The sequence below is a fragment of the Delphinus delphis genome, chromosome 15, assembly GCF_949987515.2.
Source record: "Delphinus delphis chromosome 15, mDelDel1.2, whole genome shotgun sequence".
Taxonomy (NCBI): Eukaryota; Metazoa; Chordata; class Mammalia; order Artiodactyla; family Delphinidae; genus Delphinus; species Delphinus delphis.
The window spans coordinates 79122983-79142376 of NC_082697.1; the positions used below are offsets into that span (position 1 = coordinate 79122983).

The 19394-nt window shown below is 49.5% G+C and overlaps 1 protein-coding gene and 1 non-coding gene across 2 annotated transcripts in view; both read right to left on the reverse strand.

Moving 5' to 3' along the window:
* The window catches only part of HIP1 (huntingtin interacting protein 1), a 153131-nt gene that overhangs the window by 48014 nt on the left and 85723 nt on the right, over positions 1 to 19394 (reverse strand). The window contains exon 2 of the mRNA XM_060032258.1: positions 3871 to 3934. Coding sequence (XP_059888241.1) covers positions 3871 to 3934 — 64 coding nt within the window. The remainder of the gene's footprint in view (positions 1 to 3870; positions 3935 to 19394) is intronic.
* Positions 1201 to 1333, reverse strand: LOC132439037 (small nucleolar RNA SNORA25). The gene has a single exon (XR_009522271.1). It is a non-coding gene; the product is annotated as a small nucleolar RNA SNORA25 (small nucleolar RNA).

Genomic DNA, 19394 nt, shown 5'->3' on the forward strand with positions numbered 1-19394 from the left:
AGTTTTTTGGCAGATGGCAAAAAAGTGCTTCCTTCTAATAAAATCCATTTTATTAGATGATTTCCAAAGAGACGGCCATGTCTTTTGGGAGGGGTGTCTTTTCCTAACTTGCATAAGTGCATTCTGGGCCAGCAGTGGCTCTGGTTGGCCTTTAGTGGGAAGATGCTTCAGTTGGAATTAGGGCTTTGCTGTGGGAAGACAGACTCTGCCCTTCCTCTAGGTTTGCCGAGTTTGTGGTAGGGCCTTTGTGGGGAGGTGAGTGGAGGGTGTGGTGTGTGTGTATAATTACACTAACATTTTAACAACACAATACAGCCTCTCAAAATTCTTTCTTATGCACTATTCCAAAGCAAGGGTGTGCTTCAGCTCTTCAAGTGCCCTGGCCCCTGCTGGGGACCCTACCCCCTGGCTACTGACACCCTTGGCTTCTCTTCCAGGTAGCGTCTATCTCCTCTCCCATTAGGCATTGTGCTCTTACCCTGAAAGAGGCAGTCTTTGTTTAAAATGTATTTTCCCTAAATTTAAAAATGACGCTTTCGGGACTTCCCTGGTGGCGCAGTGGTTAAGAATCCGCCTGCCAATGCAGGGGACACAGGTTCGAGCCCTGGCCGGGAAGATCCCACGTGCCGTGGAGCAACTAAGCCCGTGTGCCACAACTACTGAGCCTGCGCTCTAGAGCCCGTGAGCCACAACTACTGAACCCGTGTGCCACAACCACTGAAGCCTGCACGCCTAGAGCCCGTGCTCAGCAACAAGAGAAGCCACCACAGTGTGAAGCCTGCGCACCGCAACGAAGAGTAGCCCCTGCTCACCACAACTAGAGAAAGCCCACACGCAGCAACGAAGGCCCAACACAGCCATAAATAAGTAAATAAATAAATAAGTAAATAAAATGACGCTTTCACTCCACCTCTTCTAAAAACCTTCCTGGCCTCGTTCAGGGGTGCCTTCATTTCCCAACACCTTGAATTCCCTGTATGCGGACTCCTGGGGCCACTTCCTTCTGAGATCCAATTCCAAACACACCCGCCACGTGGAGTGCCTGCCATGCTTTGCGTGTAATAAATGTCCTTCTGGCCTCGAGTGACTTTAACAGCGCTCCAGGCCTCCGTAATTAGGGAGCCCCCCCCCACTGTTTTTTAACTTGGAAGACATTTACATTTATTTTTACTTTCCCACATCACCAATCATGGATGAGTGGCTTGTATCTCCATCAGGAAAACACAGCACTACCGAGTTACTATTAATATTATATCCAATAGAGAACTCAATCTTTGGTCACAGCGTTAAGAGCTCCTGGATTTAGTCCCATCAGCCCTCTCTGAAATGACCTAAGGGAGCCCTTTCTGAGGCAAGTAGAGGATTTCCACATTTCTTTTGTAATGGATGCTTACACAGGCCTCACACACCCGGTAACCGGGCACCATTAACCCCAAGTATGGCAATGTCCTCAGAACTTTCAGCTTTTTAATCCAGGCTCAGGTAAGAAGCACTGCACCATTTAAGGAAAGACTTGCCTCAGGTTAGAAACTATGAGACTCACCCGAAAGACATGTTGTTTTGCTTCTGAGCTGGAAAGTGTGGTAAAGTTCCCTCCCTGGACTGAAATTTGCATTTTGAGAGGGGCTGCCTTGAAAACGGACTTTTGGGTCTAGAAGCTGAAATCAGCTTTTGGTCTTAGAGTGATTCTGAAATAACTTATGGTTTCACCTCAGGCACAGCCCCCTGGGACTAGAAGGAAGCCAAGAGGAGAGACGGACAGCCCCCTACCCTCCACTGAGATGATTTCTCACAGTAGGTTGCGGCTCCTTTACCGGAGAGCAATCTCCCGAAACAGAAGCCAGGGACGTGTGGAGCTGGCCGGGCACCCCGGCTTGCAAAGAGGCAAGCAGACCTTTCTGTCTTTCTTTAATTTTCTAAGCATTTTAACGCACCCAATTCGTGTCAGGCACTTGGGGATATAAAGAAAGTAAGACTTCAGTCCTCAGCCCTCCAGGAGTGGATACCACAGTCGGGGGTGTCAACCTGTTCACCAGTCAGGCACTAGGGATAGATGGTTGTCTGAACAGCATTTCTCAATGAAGCCAGGTTTCCAAATGCTCGTTCAGTGGGTAATGAGGGTAGCTGGTGTTCTTTAAAAGTACTGATAAAGAATAAATGTTTTGTGAGATCTTTAGGCTGTAAAACCCTACTGTATGGAGCGGATCTTTTCAACATTTATCCACCCCTTAGAAATTGTGAGGCAGAGAGACTCCCAGAATGTCAGAGCTGGAATGTTAGGCCTTTGAAAGCTTCTTTAGCCAACACTTTCATTTGACAGACAAGGGAATTAAGGCTCACAGAGGTCCCACGGGGCCCACTCGAGGTCCCAGAGAAAGTCAGAGAGCCCCAGAGATGAGATTTCAGAATCTCCCTCTAGGTCTGTTCCATGGCCCCAGGGAGCCTCCCTGGCAAGGTGTGACCTGGCCCGGCCACTACAGGCCTGGCCCTCTCTGTGCTCACACCCATCCAGAGGAGCACACTGTCCTGTGACAACTGTCTCTCTCTTACTTCATATCTTGCACCAGACTGACTGATCAGTATTCTTAGCAGGGAAGGGTCAAGACTGGGTCACTCCCTGTGAAAATCAATTGGGCCACCAATAATGAGGGCTTTTCTTGGTTTGGTTTTCTTGACTCAGTAAAGCATCAAGGGCATAAAAAGGCAAGGTCCGGCTAGGCTCACGGTTGGGCCAGGCTTCTGGGGTACCCGGTAGAGGTTCTATAGCCCCATCTTGCAGCAAAGCCCTAATTCCAACCAAAGCATATTCTGCTAAAGACAAGCTGCTTTCCTTCCAGTGAAGAGCAGTACATGCTCTTAGCCACATTTCCTGAGGGCCTGACCTGTTCTGGGCATCGCACTGGCAGTGCTGGGCTTCCATGGCCTTCTAACCTGGAGGGTCTCCTCCACGGAGGGGCGGGGGTGGGATGACTTCAAGACAGGTTGTTCCAACCCAGCTGGCTGTGGTGCAGCCACCATGCTGAGCCCCGGCAAGAAGGAACTTCCCAGCGCAGACAGAAGCCCAGCCTCCCCTTGCCCTGTGCTTGGCCCCAGCACACACAGAGACCGAGCCTTGGCCCACTGGCAGCCTCTCCTCCAGGATTCGGGGATTAGCCCTCGAGCACCTGGACTTGACCTCAAGGGCAGGTCCCGAGGAATCCATCGGCCAGGTGGCCTGCACTTCCCTCCAAAGCCACAGACCCATGACGGTGGTTGCCTAGGACCTCCACCAACTTGGCGTGGGGGACTTGGCGAAAATCTTCAAATCACCAGTTCCCTAGTCCACCCTGACCTTCTCATCTTCTTCCCTCTGGTTTGGGGTGAACCAGTTCACACAAGTGGCTCTGATTTCCATGGTAGAGCCCTTGTGTCGGCTTAAGGCCAACAGCTGCCGCCAAGGCCTCTGTTTTGCTTTCATGTTCAGAGAAGGGCATTTGAGCATGTCTCCAAGGGGGTGGTCAGTGTGGCAAGGTGCAGGGCCAGAGCGCTTTGATGGTACAGGTGAAAACCCCTCTGGTGCCCCGAGGAAATCTCTCAAAGGAGAGTAAATTCAAAGGACTCGGTAGTTCTGAAAAGCTAAGTCCCAGGAGAGAGGCGAGACTGGGCCAGATGGCCGCTTTGGTCCCTTCCACCTCTACAGGCTGTGGGTTCTGAGGCCAGCTGTTGCCAACCCACACTGTTCAGACCCTGCTGGGGCCTGGCCGGTGGGGGGCAGTTTTCCTTCCTGAAGCTGAGCAAGGATGCCTCACCCCGACCTCATTCGCCCCCCCCCCCGCCCCCCCATCTGCCCCCCCTTGGGGTCGGTCCTCCAAGCAACATCTAAAAGGATATTTCTGGCGTGTTTTTCCTTTACAGCCACTTCCTGTGTATTAATGGCCTTATTGATGCTGACAGTCTGAAAAACAAGAGGGAGGGGGGAGGGGAAGGAGGATGAGATGAATAAGCTTCTGACAGTGGCTGGGACCCTCCCAGACGCCCCGCCCCTTCTCCTCCCTCCGCAGACCCCTCTGCTCCACTGTTCCCTTGCAGGGCCCCCCTGCGGGGGGCAGAGGTGGGCAGCACTCCCAGGCCAGCTGGCCCGGGCTGTCCTAAGGCAGAGGGCTTTGCTGCCTGGCATTGGCTGTGCCCAGCTGCTGCGCCCGCATGCCACTCATTCACTTGGCCCAACATGGCAATTAAAGCCTGCACAAAGGGATGCCTTTCATCCTCCAGGGAAACATTATTTCTCCGGGAGCAGGAGGAAGAGGCGCTGAGATCAGGGAGGGGCTGTGGCTCAAAGACCGTCCAGCTACCCCCTCTCTCACAGCTAGAACCTTCCATGGAGCCTACCCTAGCTGGCCCGGGTTGACAGTGGTCACTCTCCTCTCTTGTTTCCCTGCTCTTGGGCACTTTCCAGCTCCTAACCAAATTCCCTTTTATTTTCTTACTTCTATCATAGGGCAGGACGAATATTCACTCCTTTCTGGTCGTTTTAAAAATCGTAACTCTCTTCTGAAGTAAGCAAAGCACGTTATACCTGTAAATATAACTTACACACACACATACATGGGATCGTATCGTGTGGGCTGTTTTTTGAAATACAGCCTTTTTCTGTTTTACTTTGCTTCCTTCCACAGACATCATTCTACCCCCAACCCATGTTAGCAACCCGTTATGCATCCTGCACGCGTGCACGCACGCACGCACACACACACACCCCTACATTCCGAAGGGCTTATTTTTGTCACTGTTCTATAAAACTGGGACTGTCATGCACAGACTTTTTCACATCTTGCTCTTCTCCCTTGAAAATATCCCATGAAACATTCTCCAAGTGAACTGGTAAAACGCTAGCTCATTCTTTAAAAAGATAACATAATATTCCATGGCGGGGGTGGATGTCATTTATAGCATCCCGTATTGGGAGGCAATTTATTTCCAGTAAACTATTTTAGTAAACATTCTTATACATATATCCTTATTAATTGAGGCTTTCGTTTCCAAGGGATAGAGTACTAGGAGTGAGATTACTGGGTCCACTTTTTTTTTTTTTAAACTTTTCATTATGGAAAAGTCCAAGCACACACAAATATGATGATTAGTCTAATAAGCCCTCATATAGTCAGTCCCCAGCACCAACCAATTATTATGAACTTGCATCCAAACATGCACCCTTATGGGTGAGGGGTCACAAACATTTTCTGTAGAGCCAGTTAGTAAATATTTTAGGCTTTGCAAGTCACATGCTCTCCATCACAACTATTCAGCTCTGCTGCTGGAGGGAAAAAGCCACCTCAGCGATACTAAATGAATACGGAACTGAATGACTGTGGCTGAATTCCAATAAAACTTTATTTACAAAACCAGGAGGTGGTCTGGATTTGGCCTGCACCTCTAGTGCGCTGACCCTTGCTTTATACCATTGGTCACTGATTCCCTTGCTCCCTGGATTATCTGAAGTAAATTCTAGGCGTTATACCATTTTACCAGTAAATATTTCAGTAAGAACTTCTAAGAAAAAAAAAAAAGACTCTTTAAAATTTAACCATAATACTATGATCACACCTAAAGTTTTAAGGATAATTTCTTAATGTCATCAAATGGTTAGTGTTCACATTTCTCTCCTGTGTTAAAAAAACAAACAACTTTCTTGCAACTGTTCTAATCGGGATCTAAACAAGGCTGCCACCACGCTTTGTAAACAAGCTCTAACAATCACATTTCCACTGGCGATGTTCAAAAGTATCCCCTCCGACGGGGGTTATCACTTCTTTTCATTTTTGCCGGTCTTACGGGTATAGCGACATTTCATCATGAACTTGTAATTTCCTGACTGCTAGTAAGTTTTGAGTATTTTCTTATATGTTCCCATGGTTGTTGATTGCCTTACCTAGTGAAGTATGTTCATCTTACCTTTTATAGCTTCTATGTTTACTTACAGTTTCTCCTGCCCCATGTTTATACTGGTAGACGCTTACATTTTCCTCTAAGTGTTTTATTGTTTGTATTTTATTGTGTTTGAATCTTCATCTGGAAAAAATACATACTTATGTATATGTCATATATGTATATGTACATGTATATGTGTATGAATATATTTGGTACAAAATAGGTTTTATACCAAGATATGGTCTTTTACATCTGGTTTACATAACTTTTGGGTGTGTTCTTTAAGTCCACTATAGCACGTATTTTTTTTCCCTCTACCAGAATCAACTCTTTTTTTTAATTGAGATGTAGTTAATTTACAATGTTGTGTTAGTTTCAAGTGTACAGCAAAGTGATTCAGTTATACATATATATATATATATATTCCTTTTCAGATTCTTTTCCCATGTAGGTTATTATAAGATATTGAGTATAGTTCCCTATGCTCTACAGTAGATTCTTGTTGTTTACCTATTTTATATTGGGTTCGCCAAAAAATTCATTCGGTTTTAAGTACAAATAAAAGATGTTTTTCATTTTCACGAAGAGCTTTATTGAACAACGTATTCACTAACTGAACGAACTTTTTGGCCAACCCAATATATAGTAGTGTGTACACGTTAATCCCAAACTCCTAATTTATCTACCTCCCTCCCCCATCCCTTTTGGTAACCATAAATTTGTTTTCTATGTCTGTCAGCCAGACTCAACTTCTTTAATAGCATAAGCTATTAAAGAAGACACGTTCAAGTTCAAATCCCCCAGTGCCTGTGAATGTGATCTCATTTGGAAACAGGGTCTTTGCAGATGTAATTAGTTAAGATGATGTCATACTGGATTAGGGTGAGTCCTAAATCCAGTATGACTGGTGCCCTTATAAGGAGGCCAGGTGAAGACACAGGCACACAGACACTCAGGAAGAAGACAGCATGTGAAGATGGAAGCTGACACTAAAGTGATGTGTCTACAAGCCAAGGAATGCGAAAGATGGCCAGCAACCACCAGAAGTTAGGAAGAGGCAAGGATGGATTCTTCCCTAGAGCCTCCAAAGGGATCGTGGCCCTGCTGACACCCTTATTTTGACCTTCTAGCCTCCAGAACTGGGAGAGAACAAATTTCTGTTGTTTTAAGCCACACACTATGTGGTAATTCGTTATGGCAGCCCCAGGAGACTAACACAGGGTCCTTTCCCCATCATGCTCAGTCACCTCCGAAGACAAGGAAAGTGCAGATACTGCTTTCCCTCTCTCCTACAGCACACGCAGGGGGCGCCACTGAGCACAGCTGTTGGCTGTCAGTGCATCGGTAAGACCAGTCCAGAAGGAATCTCATATAAGAGATGCTGCAAGAAAGAAGTAAAAAGTTTATCCCCCTAAAATCTCCCAGTGAGGCAGCACTTGTGTCCTGTGGAGACCCAGCGCTTCCAGCTTCCTCTTCACAAGTCCTTCCTTGGACCTTGTTTCTCAGCTCCTTCTTCCATGCCTGTCCCACGTCATCCTCTTTCCTTCAGATTTCCTCAGGTGAGTTACATGCTTTCAACTATGTTTCTCTCCTGGCTCTAGAACAATGATGGGATCCTGGCTGCAGACAGACCTCTGGGCAAAGTGACCACATTTGCTGAGCCTTTAAAGGTTGCCTGCGTTCATAAGGAGTTATAAGGGACCTAAATACGTAAGATGACACCAAGAGATGCAAATCCAGTAGGGTGTGAACTGGATGTGGTCAATTTCTAGGGGGTTGGTAGAGACAGCCAGTAGCACAGGCTGTGATGGAAAAAGAGAAATCCATGTTGGCTGGAAATGCTAGAAACTGCGTCAGGGCCTTGAGGGAGGACTGTGATGGGTGGGGTTTAGACTTGGTCCACAAATATCTATTTATACTGATGGACCAAAGACCAATTGCCCAAGCAATTGTGGTCAGTATGAGCCTTGCTTACAAAAACAAACAAAAAATCCTTAAAATTCCCTTAAGCCACATAAAATAATATACCATGAGTTTGTAACTGTAGACTGTGTGTGTGTGTGTGTGTGTGTGTGTGTGTCTGAAAACTGAAAATATCCTGTACTCCACATGTTGAAAGGAAGGAGAGATCCTGTGAAACTGCGATGCTGCCCAGGGAAACTTTGTCTAAGGAAGAAAGGGGTCACCTGTCTGTCCCCGGTGCCTCCCCTGCCATTGACTGACTTCTCTCAATGACGCTGCCTACAGCTTCAAGGGGCACTTACGGTTGTTGCACAGAAAGGCTAAGCCACTTGCCCAAGGTCATACTATTCTGGTGGTCGGATCCTCGAGCCCAGCTCCGGAAAGGCTTGGAACGCGAGGGCCGGTTCTGCTGCAGGGCCACGTGTGTGCAAGGGCAGAACGGGGCGTGAAGGCAGAAAGGGAGGTAGCACTGAGTGCGGGGGGCCAGTGGGCTTCGGAGGGGGCGGGAAAGGACGGAAGCAGCTGAAGGGAAGAGAGTTGAAGGAGGCAGCGATTAATAGCAGAGAAGTGAAGGAAAAAAGGCCTCAACCTAAAAGATGGAAGTGAAATGGAAAGAACCCGACACAAGGTGGGCTATGAAGCAACTCCAATAGGACTGGCCAGTAGGAGCTCCCAGTTACAGGGAACATAACAGAAGGAAGAATCAAAGATGCTGCAGAGGTTTTGAAGCTGGGCAGGTGGCAGAACGAGGCAGGCATCTGGGGCTGAGGGGACACTGTAAGCAAAGGACAATGAGGCTGGGGGGGCTTGGGGTGAGAAACAGTCATTTTTAAAAGATTGAGGAAGTGAACTGGCAGTAGCAGTGGTTCTAATCATCAAGATAATGGCAGCTAATGAGTGCTTACTACCCAGCCCTGGGTTAATAAGTATTTTGTACGAATTATCTCATTAAAGTCTTATAACTTCTACATCCTACGAGTGAGTATTAGTATTAATCATCTTCATTTTACAGATGAGGAAACCAAGGCTTAGAAAGGCTATGTAAATTGCCCAAGGCTGCTCTACCGGCCAGTGTAGAGCTGGAACTCAGACTCGGAAGTGGGGCTCCACAGCTCAGGCTCTGGATCACAATCCCCACATGAGACATGGCCCTCCACACCACAGAGACACAGAACCAGAGTCCAAATGATTTCCACAGACTGGAAAAATGGGTGAAACTTCACTAGATGCAATCTAGCAGGTATAAACGAAGTTTCCTATATTTAGGTCTAAACTCGCTGGCACAGGGGACATATGAGTCAAAGCAGCACCTGTGAAAATGATTTAGGTGTTTTATTTGGCTGCCAACTTAATATAAGCAACGCTGTGATGTGGCTGATCACCATGCAAGTCTGGCTCTGGATGTATTAAAAGGAGTACAGTGTTCCGAATGAGGGAGGGGATGGTTCTAATTTCTTATGAAGATAAATTCACATGTGAAACACTATTCAGTTTTAGACCTTGTACATTATGGAGGAAACCAACAAACTAGACTACTTCTAAAAGAGAGTGACCTGGGCTGGGATAAGCCTGGGGCCTGAAGACAACTTAGAGGAATATCAATATTCTTAAAGGTGGTCATGTGGAAGGAAGAATAATTCCAAAGATCAAAACTAGACCGACAGGTAGAAGTATAGTCAGGCCGTTTTTGGATAAACTTAAAGCTGTCTCATGAAAGAGAGAATTCCCCATTATGAGAAGTATACAGGCAGAGGCATGGCAACGTCTTCTTAGGGTTACTGTGAAAAAGACTTACAGGCTCAGGCTGGATTAGGTGATTTTTAGGTTCCTTCTCACTGTTAGACTCTGTAAATGTCCTTCAGATGATGGTGGGCTTTGGATATAAGGGCAAGAAATTGTGACCTGGTGGACACTGAGATCCACAGAAGGCTCTTCTGTTTTTTATTTTTGGCCGTGCTGTGGCATGCGGGATCTTAGTTCCCTGACCAGGGACTGAACCCATGTCCCCTGCAGTGGAAGCATGGAGTCCTAACCACTGGACCACCAGGGAAGTCCCAATGGAAGGCTCTTGAAGCAGAGGAGGGACCGGATGCAAACGCCACTCCGTCCTCCTGAGTTTGAGGAGGTACATTTTCAGTGCCCTGAAAAAGGAAAGTGTGAAACAACTTCTGTGTGGACATTCAGAGTCACAGCCCCAGTACGAGCCCAGGACCCCAACACAGCACCTAGCCTAGCCCTGGGCTATGGAACGAAGTCTCTACCCAAATCAATAGCTACAAGACACCTGCAAGCCTTGGCTGCCCTGGTCAGGACTGCCACAGACCCTTCTCTTGCAGCTCTGGCAGGTTCCTGGGAGTGCCCACCCACTGCAGCCAACATGCCCAAAGTTCTCCAATCAACGCTTCCCTACTGAGAAGTCGGGCAGGGTCCAGCCCACAGCTGCAGGCCCACCACCCGGTTTCTGTAGCAGGCTTTTCGGGCTCAGAGGCAGGGCTGAGCCTCTGGGCCCGTAAAGGCAGGCTGTGGTCCTCCAGGGCCCTCGGAATCTCAGACACCGGACACATCCAGGGCGGAAGTTCCACGCTAGGCTGAGTTTCCTGTACTTGTGCAATGCTCGGTGCCTGGGATGCCACCCTGCGTCACACGCCCCTCACTTCCTTCTGCATCCCAAATCCTGCCCCGTCTTCTGAGCACAGTCCAAACTTGACCTTCCTTTAGACCTGCGAGGCCACTCTGGCCAATCATTTCGAATTCGTTCCTTCTTTCTTTTTAAATTCCCATTTCTCTTCGTGTGTTTGACAACAAGTATATTGTCTTACCTCCCCGCCAAGATTAAAATCCCAAGGGCGAGGACCCTGCCTTCTGACCTCGTGGGCCCGCAGCTGCTAAGGCGGGGCAGAGTCTTAATAAATTATTAAATCATTAAGGACTTAATGACAGCTTCCCAGTGCACCTGCCTCTAAAAAGTACCAGGTGTGTGATTCATGGTCTCTTGAGAAAATCTGCTCTGTCCCTCCCCTCCCCAGACTCTCTCTGAACTAAATAATTGGGTTCGGAGCTGGGCGATGCCTGGGGGGCGCTCCCAGGGCAGAGGGTGAGAAATTCGGGGCTCCACTGCCCACCTCCGGCCTAGGTTAGAGAACATCCTCTGAGAACAGGCTGTTCTACAGATTTCGCCGGAGTCACACAGGACCTCAGACCGTGCAGTGTCCCCCCTGAAAGAGCAGCATTGTACACCACTTCCTGACCCAGCTGGCCCTCGTGTCCCAGGCTGGTTCCGGAGGGCCAATTATCAGCAGGCACCGTAGGAAGGGCGGCTTTCCGCTCCCCGCCCCCCCCACCGCCCCCATCCCTGTCCTCTGCTCCCTCAGGACAGCCTCAGCCAGGCTGCAGCCAATGGGGAAACTTCGGGCCTTGCTTCTGCGGGGGGCCAGGCCTGGGCCCGTGCTGCGGGGGCAGCTGGCCACAGTCAGGTCACGCACACAGCTGCTGGCAGGGACCAGCGCTTGGGCTGCCAAGGCCGGGCTGGCTCGCAAAGGTTCCATGGCAGGGGCAGGCACGGAGGATGTGCCCGGTGCGGGAGGCAGGTCCCAAAGCCAGGGACCGGAGGACCCAGTGCCTGGGTCAAGTGCAGGAAAACCTGCGACCAGGCAGGGCAGAAGGAGAAAGGAGGAAGTAGGCTAGAAAGGACACAGAAGGAATGAAAAGGGCATCAGTGGGCGGTAGGCATTTGCTCAGCAAAGCCAGAGGTGGCCACCACCGATGGCCTTGGTGATGCTGCCCAGCACGGGGGCTGCACGCTGCATCCCTCACCGCGTCAGGTTTGGAGGCTTGGGGTAAACAGATGAGGCAGGTGGTCCTGTTAATACCTGCTGCGCAGGGCAGAAAGGGATGCTTTGGGCCGTCAGCTCCTCCTGGAGAAGAACGAGGCTGGCGATGGGGAGGGTGGGCTCTGATGCCGGAGAGAGACAGACTCAAAAGACTGCTGGGGCACGTCATGGTAAAGGTGGGGGCAGCCTGAGTGAGGATGACAGATTCAGAACCGAGTCGCAGTCACACGAGTCTCAGGGAAGAGACAAGCAAGGCACAGAAGACCGAACATAGCCTTCAGCACTGAGACTGCTCTGGTCTTGGCTGTGACACTTGGAAGTGGATGTCCGACGTCAAGTCTGTTGAATTCTTCTCTTGATCAGAAATAATAATAATAGAATGTCGTCACTGTTGTCACCGGATTGATTAGGGGTAGCAGCTGAGCCTCTACCAGGCGCTGCACTTGGGGATTTACTTCTGATCCCCCCTCCCCTAGAGGGCAGGGAATCTGACCCATTTTCCAAGTCAGGTGGCCCAAAGAAGCAAAGGCAGCCACAGGTGGAGCCAGAATTCAAACCCAGGTCCCTGTCCCCACACTGTGCTACCTTCAGCTACTCGGCAGCCTCAATGCCATCCACCTGCCTGACTTTCTTTTTTTTTCTTACTTTTTGGCTACACCATGTGGCATGCGGGATATCTTAGTTCCCTGACCAGGGATCGAACCCGAGCCCCCTGCAGTGGAAGCATGGAGTCCTAACCCCTGGACCTCCAGGGAAGTCCCCTGCCTTGCTTTCTACCCCACAGCAGCTGCGCCCCAGATCTCTACTGCTCCTGAGTGATCTCAACCAGGCCCATGGCTTTGAACTCTTCATTTCTGCCAACATGCCCCACTGCCCAACTATTCCTCTCCCAGTCTCCCTAGAAGTCACCCTTAACTGCTGCCTTTGTCTCAATGCTCCCATCCAACCCATCAGCAATGCTGCCCTTTCCGCCTCCCAAATCCCTCTGTTATCTCTCCATCTCCTCTGCCTCCAGCCAAGCCCAAACCTCTATCATGTCCCCACTGGACCACTGAAATAGCTTCCCAAGTGGATTAGCCCTCCCCAAGTGGCTCTCTGCCCAGCAGCCAGAGTGATCTTGATAAACCACACCTGAGATCACGCCACCTGCCGCAGAACCCACCACCACCAATGAAGCCTGCCCTCCCACACGGCGGACAAAGCCCTACACCAGCGTCAACTCCCATTTGCCCTCTTACTTGTTACACCCCGACCACATGGGCTGCCTCTTTGTTCTTCAAACATTTAAAATTCTTTCTGTCTCTGATGCTCCTTATGCCTGGAATGGTCAGATTTTTGCCTCCCATTCTTTGCAAGGCTGGATGTTCCTTCTTTTCCCGGCTGTTCAAATACCACCTCCTAGGCAGCCTCTCTAATCTAAAGCATCTCCCCACCCCTTGGCCTGCAGTACCTCTTTATCATGACACAACCATCTTGGTTATTTCCTGTAGAGGCTCTTATCTTAACCTGAAATTCCCTTGTTGGTTCCTTTGCTTGTTGTAGGTCTCACCACTAGACAGTGAGCTCTGTGCTGGCAGGGACCGTGTGATCCTGCTGTTCCCCCCCAGTGCACACACTGTGCCTGACACGTGGATGGGCTGACAGAGGAAAAAGGCTGCTCGGCCCGGCCCTCTCCAAGTAGACATCCTCATCACCATGTGATACCTTGTTTGTTCCACTCACCTGTCTAGGAACCTCCATCGTCCCCTTCCCAAGTCACATTTCTTTCTCTCCAATGAAAAATCTTGCTGATATTTAAATATAAGCTGCCTTAACTAATGATATCCAGTTATCCTTTCTTACAATCCTTTAGCACTTAGCTAGGCTCCATATGGCTAAATACTTTGCCTCATTTAAATGCTTTTTATAAAAGGTATGTGCTATGGACTGAGTTGTGTGCCCCCCAAATTTGTATGTTGAAACCCTAACCTCCAGTGTGATGATACCTGGAGCCTTTGGGCAGTACTTAGGGTTAGATGAGGTCATGAGGATGGGGCCCCCATGATGAGATTAGTGACCTTAAAAAAGAGACACCAGAGCAGGTTCCCTTTCTCTTGCTCTCTTTTTCTCCACAACATGAGGACACAACAAGAAGGTGGCCGTCTACAAGTCACGAAGGGAGCCCTCATGGAGATCCAAATCAGCCAGCACCTTGCTCTTGGACTTCCCAGCCTCCAGCACTGTGAGAAATAAATTCCTATTGTTTAAGCCACCCAGTCTATGACATTTTATTATGGCAGCCTGAACAGACTAAGAGTATTTTTTTCTCTCTTTTTTTTTTTTTTTTAGTATTTTGTGAGTCTTATCTACTTCATAAGCTGAGGACTATTGAAATTAGGATCACATCTCTCCCTCCCCTCCCATTCTAAAGCCCCCAACCTTCCTCTGGCTTCTGGGGAGGTGGTGAGTAATCTAATTATCTGGGTCATGCAGATTTCGAAGGGTTTAGCAAAAGGAAAGGCACTCGCTCTTCTGCAGTCTGATAATCTAGAGGGGAAGATGGAGTAAGAAAGTTGAGAAGATTAAAAAATGTCAATCAACTCTGTAATAGGTGTACAAACCTGTGTTGGGAGCAGGGTGGCCAGGACTGTGAAGCACCCAGAACAACTGAAGAAACAAGCAACCAAAGTGGAAAACACTGGGGGAAGCCATCCAAGTGTCCATCCACAGAGGAATGGGTACACAGAACATGGTCTATCCACACAACGGAATATTATTCAGCCCTGAAAGGAAGGAAATCCTGACACCTGCTACAACATGGCTGAACCTTGAGGACATTATGCTGAGTGAGATAGGCCCATCACAAAAGGACAGACCCTGTTGGATTCCACTTATATGAGGTACCTAGAGCAGTCACATTCAGAGAGACACAGGTAGAATGGTGTTTGCCAGGGGCTGGGAGGAGGGGGAAGTGGAGCGTTATTGTTGAATGGGGACAGAGTTTCAGTTTGGGAAGATGAAAAACTTCTGGAGAGGGATGGTGGTGATGGTCACACAGCAATGTGGAAGTACCCAATGCCACTGAACTGTACACTTATAAGTGATTAAAATGGTACATTTTATGGCATGTACATTTTTACCACGATAAAAACACACCCCCACACACAAAAAGGAGGAACTGATTAGGCTACAACAGGGATGAATCTCAAAAACATGATACTAAGAAGCCAGACAAAAAATGTCACATATTGTATGATTCCATTTATACGAAATACCCAGGATAGGCAAATCCATGAGACAGAGAGCAGACTGCTAGTTGCCAGATTCAGGTAGGAGGGGGCATGGGGAGTGACTGCTTGATGGGTACAGGGTTTCCTCTTGGGGCGATGAAAAAAATGTGCTGAAGCTAGATAGTTGTGATTGGTGGCACAACATCATGAATGTACTAAATGCTACAGGATTATATACTTTATATTGGCTGAGTTTTACGTTACGTGTAAAACAATTTTTTTTTTTAAAGGTGGAAAACACGGAGGAATTATGATTCTGACTGAATACCTCCTTTTTGCAGGGCAGGGCCGCCACCTAGGCTGTAGGACTATGCTACACAACTCCAGGTGGGCCCCTCCCAGACTGTGAGGGATGATCCCTGTACCCAGACCCGCTACCTGGGTGCAGGACACCATACCCAGTGCCGCTGGAGACGCGGGAGAAAGTGGATCTTGTCGCCAAAGAGTTAACTGTTTATAGGGAGATAAAGACCGTCCTCTTCCTGTTCCTCTTTCTATTCTTTCCTTCCTTCTCCTCTGACTGCAGTTTCAGAAGTACTTGATGAAAAAAGAAAGCAGCACGGGTGCACATGTTACCTATGCCTGTGTGTGTGAGCAGGATCAGAAAGCTAAAGCCAAAATGAGATGAGGCTTCCAGAAAATGTGTGCGACCCCCAAAAGGGCTACCTTATTACACGAAAAGCAAAAAGAACAGGAAGGGATGGGCACGCTGCTTTCAGCAATGGTGAGATGTTGATGATACTTTTTTTTTTCTTTTGGCTGCAGCATGTGGGATCTTAGTTTCCCCACCAGAGATCCAACCCGCGTCCCCTGCATTGGAAGCGGGGAGTCGTAACTGCTGGACCGCCAAGGAAGTCCCAATCAACTCCTAATTTGCTTCTGTCTTTTCTGTCCAGGATGATCTTTGAACTGAAAAAGGCAGAGAGCACTGAAAGAGCAAACCCAAGGCGAGTGAGGAGACTGTCAGAGAATTCCCGGTGCTGAGTGAGCTCAGGCTTCCGACTCGGACGAGGAAGACACGAGGGGTTAAGAGTGACACGCGTGGCGAGATTGTGGGGAAATGGAGTGGCGCCCAAGGACCACACATGGGTGAAGATAATCGTGATTTACCGAAAGAGAAGACGGCAAAATTCCACCTGTTATTCGTGAGAGATTCCCAAAAGGAAAGGCGGCGCCGCTCACCAGGCACCAACTTACGTTCACGGAAGCAAGTCAGGCCAGACTGACCTCGTTTCCTCGTTAAAACTCTAGGCCACCGTTTCAGGAAAACATCAACGTGTGTGTCTGATTTTCCATCATCAAGGTGCTTGCCAGTCTCTTATAACATCTCATTGACAAGGATGAGAAAGAACAGAGGCTACTGGGGGTCGAAACTACTGACTGCCAGCCAGACCTGACCTGCAGCCTGAGTATAACCTATGAGCCGGGATTGGTTGTGGGATCTTAGTTACCCGACTAGGGCCACCGGCAGTGAAAGTGCGTAGTCCTAACCACTGAGCCGCCAGGGAATTCCCCTGGTTTTTACTTTTTTTTTTTTTTTTTGCGGTACGCGGGCCTCTCACTGCCGTGGCCTCTCCCTTTGTGGAGCACAGGCTCCGGACGCGCAGGCTCAGCGGCCATGGCTCACGGGCCCAGCCGCTCCGCGGCATGGGGGATCTTCCCGGACCGGGGCACGAACCCGTGTCCCCTGCATCGGCAGGCGGACTCTCAACCACTGCGCCACCAGGGAAGCCCCTGGTTTTTACATTTTTAAAGGAAGCAGAGGAGGTGGATGAGGAGGAAAGAGGGAGGAGGGGAGGAGGGGGGAGGAGTAACAGCTGCAGAAGCCGCTGGCCACAAAGCCCAAACTATTTACTATCTGGCCCTTGGCAGAAAAAGTTTGGTGTCCCCTGAGCTAGACAGGGAGGTCCACGAGGGTCGATGTCCGCCCTTACAGGTGCTGGTTGTTGGCTACCATCATCTTGATGTTGGGAGTAAATGCATTGGATGATACTGGTAGACCATGACCATGGGCGAAAAACAACAAAACAGAAAATTCCTGGGCCCAGAATCCTAGTACATACGGGCGAACAGCAACCCAGGTGAAAGGGACCAAACTTATTCCCGGTAAGTTCATTAACAGTACGATGTGGCCACCATAATAAAATTTAAGAAGGTAATTTCATTTTGAGCTACATCAACAGAATTAGAAGATCCAGCACAGGAGCCAATCCTTGGTTTTACAGCTTTCAACCTCACCTGGAGTACTGAGTCATCCTACCACGTGCGGAGAGGCTGCTGAGCAGCGAATAATGCGGTCAGCTCTGGGCGCCCCATTCTAAGAGAATTACAGATCAAGTGGGTGTGTGCAAAGGAAACCAACTAGGATGGTGAACCACAGAAGGTCAGATGAGAGAACAGAAATCAGGGAAAGTGGTGGTGGGGAAGAGTGATGGGGAAGAAGGGGCACAGGTGTCTTCAAATATATTAGTTCCCGGGGGCTTCCCTGGTGGCGCAGTGGTTGAGAGTCCGCCTGCCGATGCAGGGGACACGGGTTCGTGCCCCGGTCCGGGAAGATCCCACATGCCGCGGAGCGGCTGGGTCCATGAGCCATGGCCGCTGAGCCTGCGCGTCCGGAGCCTGTGCTCCACAACGGGAGAGGCCACAACAGTGAGAGGCCCGCGTACAGAAAAAAAAAAATTTATATATTTTATATATATATATATATATATATATATATATAAAAGTTCCCTACACCTGTGAGAAATGGAAGGTCTCAGGGCCAGATGGGGACCCTTGAGTGAGGATGAAAAGAAGCCAGATTCTGTCTTCATCACCTCCCCAAACTGGAAACAATCCCAATGTCCTTCCACCTGGGGACAAACTGCAGTATAGCTACACCACGGAAAGCTACTCAGGAATAAAAGGAAAAAACTACTGATTCATGCCAACTATAGGATGAATCTTAAAAGTATTATGTGAAGTGAAAGAAGCCAGTGTGGTTGGTGTGTTTGGGGAACAGCTAGAAGGCTAGTCAGGCTGGAGCAGAGCGAGAGGAGGGCAGGAAGCGCCAGACCAGGCAGGGCCTTGAAGGCCGTTAAGAACTTTAAGCAGAGGAGAAACAGGATCTGATTCTGTTTTTGAAAAGGAAAAGAGGCCCAGATGGAGCTCTAGGCCATTCCATCCACGTCGGGGAGACAGGAGGAACCAGGGAAGGAGAGGGAGATAAAGCAGCAAGCCAGGCAGGAGGGGAATGGAGGCCGCAAGGGCATGGGGAGGGGAGCAGAGAACCGGAGGAAGACGTATGGGAGACAGTGGGGACAGAACGGACGTCTCCTCCCCTCCCAGGGCCCGGGGCTCAGCGCTGGGGCTCTTGAGGTGTATGAACAGCCCCTCAACTCCAGGCCCCCCTCCCCCACCAGTGACCCCATTTAGAACCAGCTCCCTGGCTGGTTCTCCATCCCCTGATGGGGTCACACAGACAAGAAATACAGACTCCCCGTCTGCAATCTTTCTAGATTGGGTGTAGAGAGGCTGCAAAGAACACTCTTTTTCCAGAGACAAATATCTATATTTCCTTCTCTGAAAACTATCCAGGATGCTTGTAAACCCCCAGAAGTGATCTCCCTGTCTACCTGACAAGACCCCTCTCCAGCCACGGTTCCAGATTCCGTGGGGACAGAGTGAGAGAGCCGACGGGAGCAGCCTCCCTCCTGTACCTTCAAGCCTCCGAGAGGCCTTCCCAGGGCAACCCGGGCCCCTTGCTGTCGTGCAGCCCTCGTCCTCTTGTTTTCTCTGCCACTGTGCTGGGAGAGAACCCCCAGCTCTGCATCCCCAAAGGTCCTCAGAAATTCTCTACAGACTCTGAATCAGACCATCCAGCACAGGGGCAACTGATTACAGAAAGGGGGACCCCATCGTGTCCTCCTGACCCGGAGAAGAAGCCAACAAGCTCCGTCTTCCCTCCCTCATTTATCAGGACTACTGAAGAGTCCCCTTGAGCCAGGTCATCCTGCTTATCCTCCGGCAAAGATCAGCATCTTCCCTGCACTTTGTCCCCCAGTGTAACCCAAGCTCAGGTCACCCACCAACTTGAGCATCCCAATGTCTCCTGTGGGTCTCAGCCACTGTGCACACCAGCAGCCTCCTCCCAAGGGAGAGCGTCTGTGACAACCACAGGGTACCCACGTGGGCCTTCAGAAGGTCCCAGGATGTAGGGCACGAGGGTTAGATACTGAGACGTCGGGTCTCAGGGAAAAGGAGATGCTGGCCCATCTTCCCTCTTCCCCACCTGCAGGCGGCTGTGGCTTCAGACAGGCATGCTCTGGCCCCCACCGTTCTGTTTCTCTTGTCACAGAGGAAGCCTCGGTTCTGCCTTCCTAGTGACCCAAACTGCACCGCCACGTTCACAGGGGCTGCACCGAGAACTCATTAGAGTCCCTCTTAG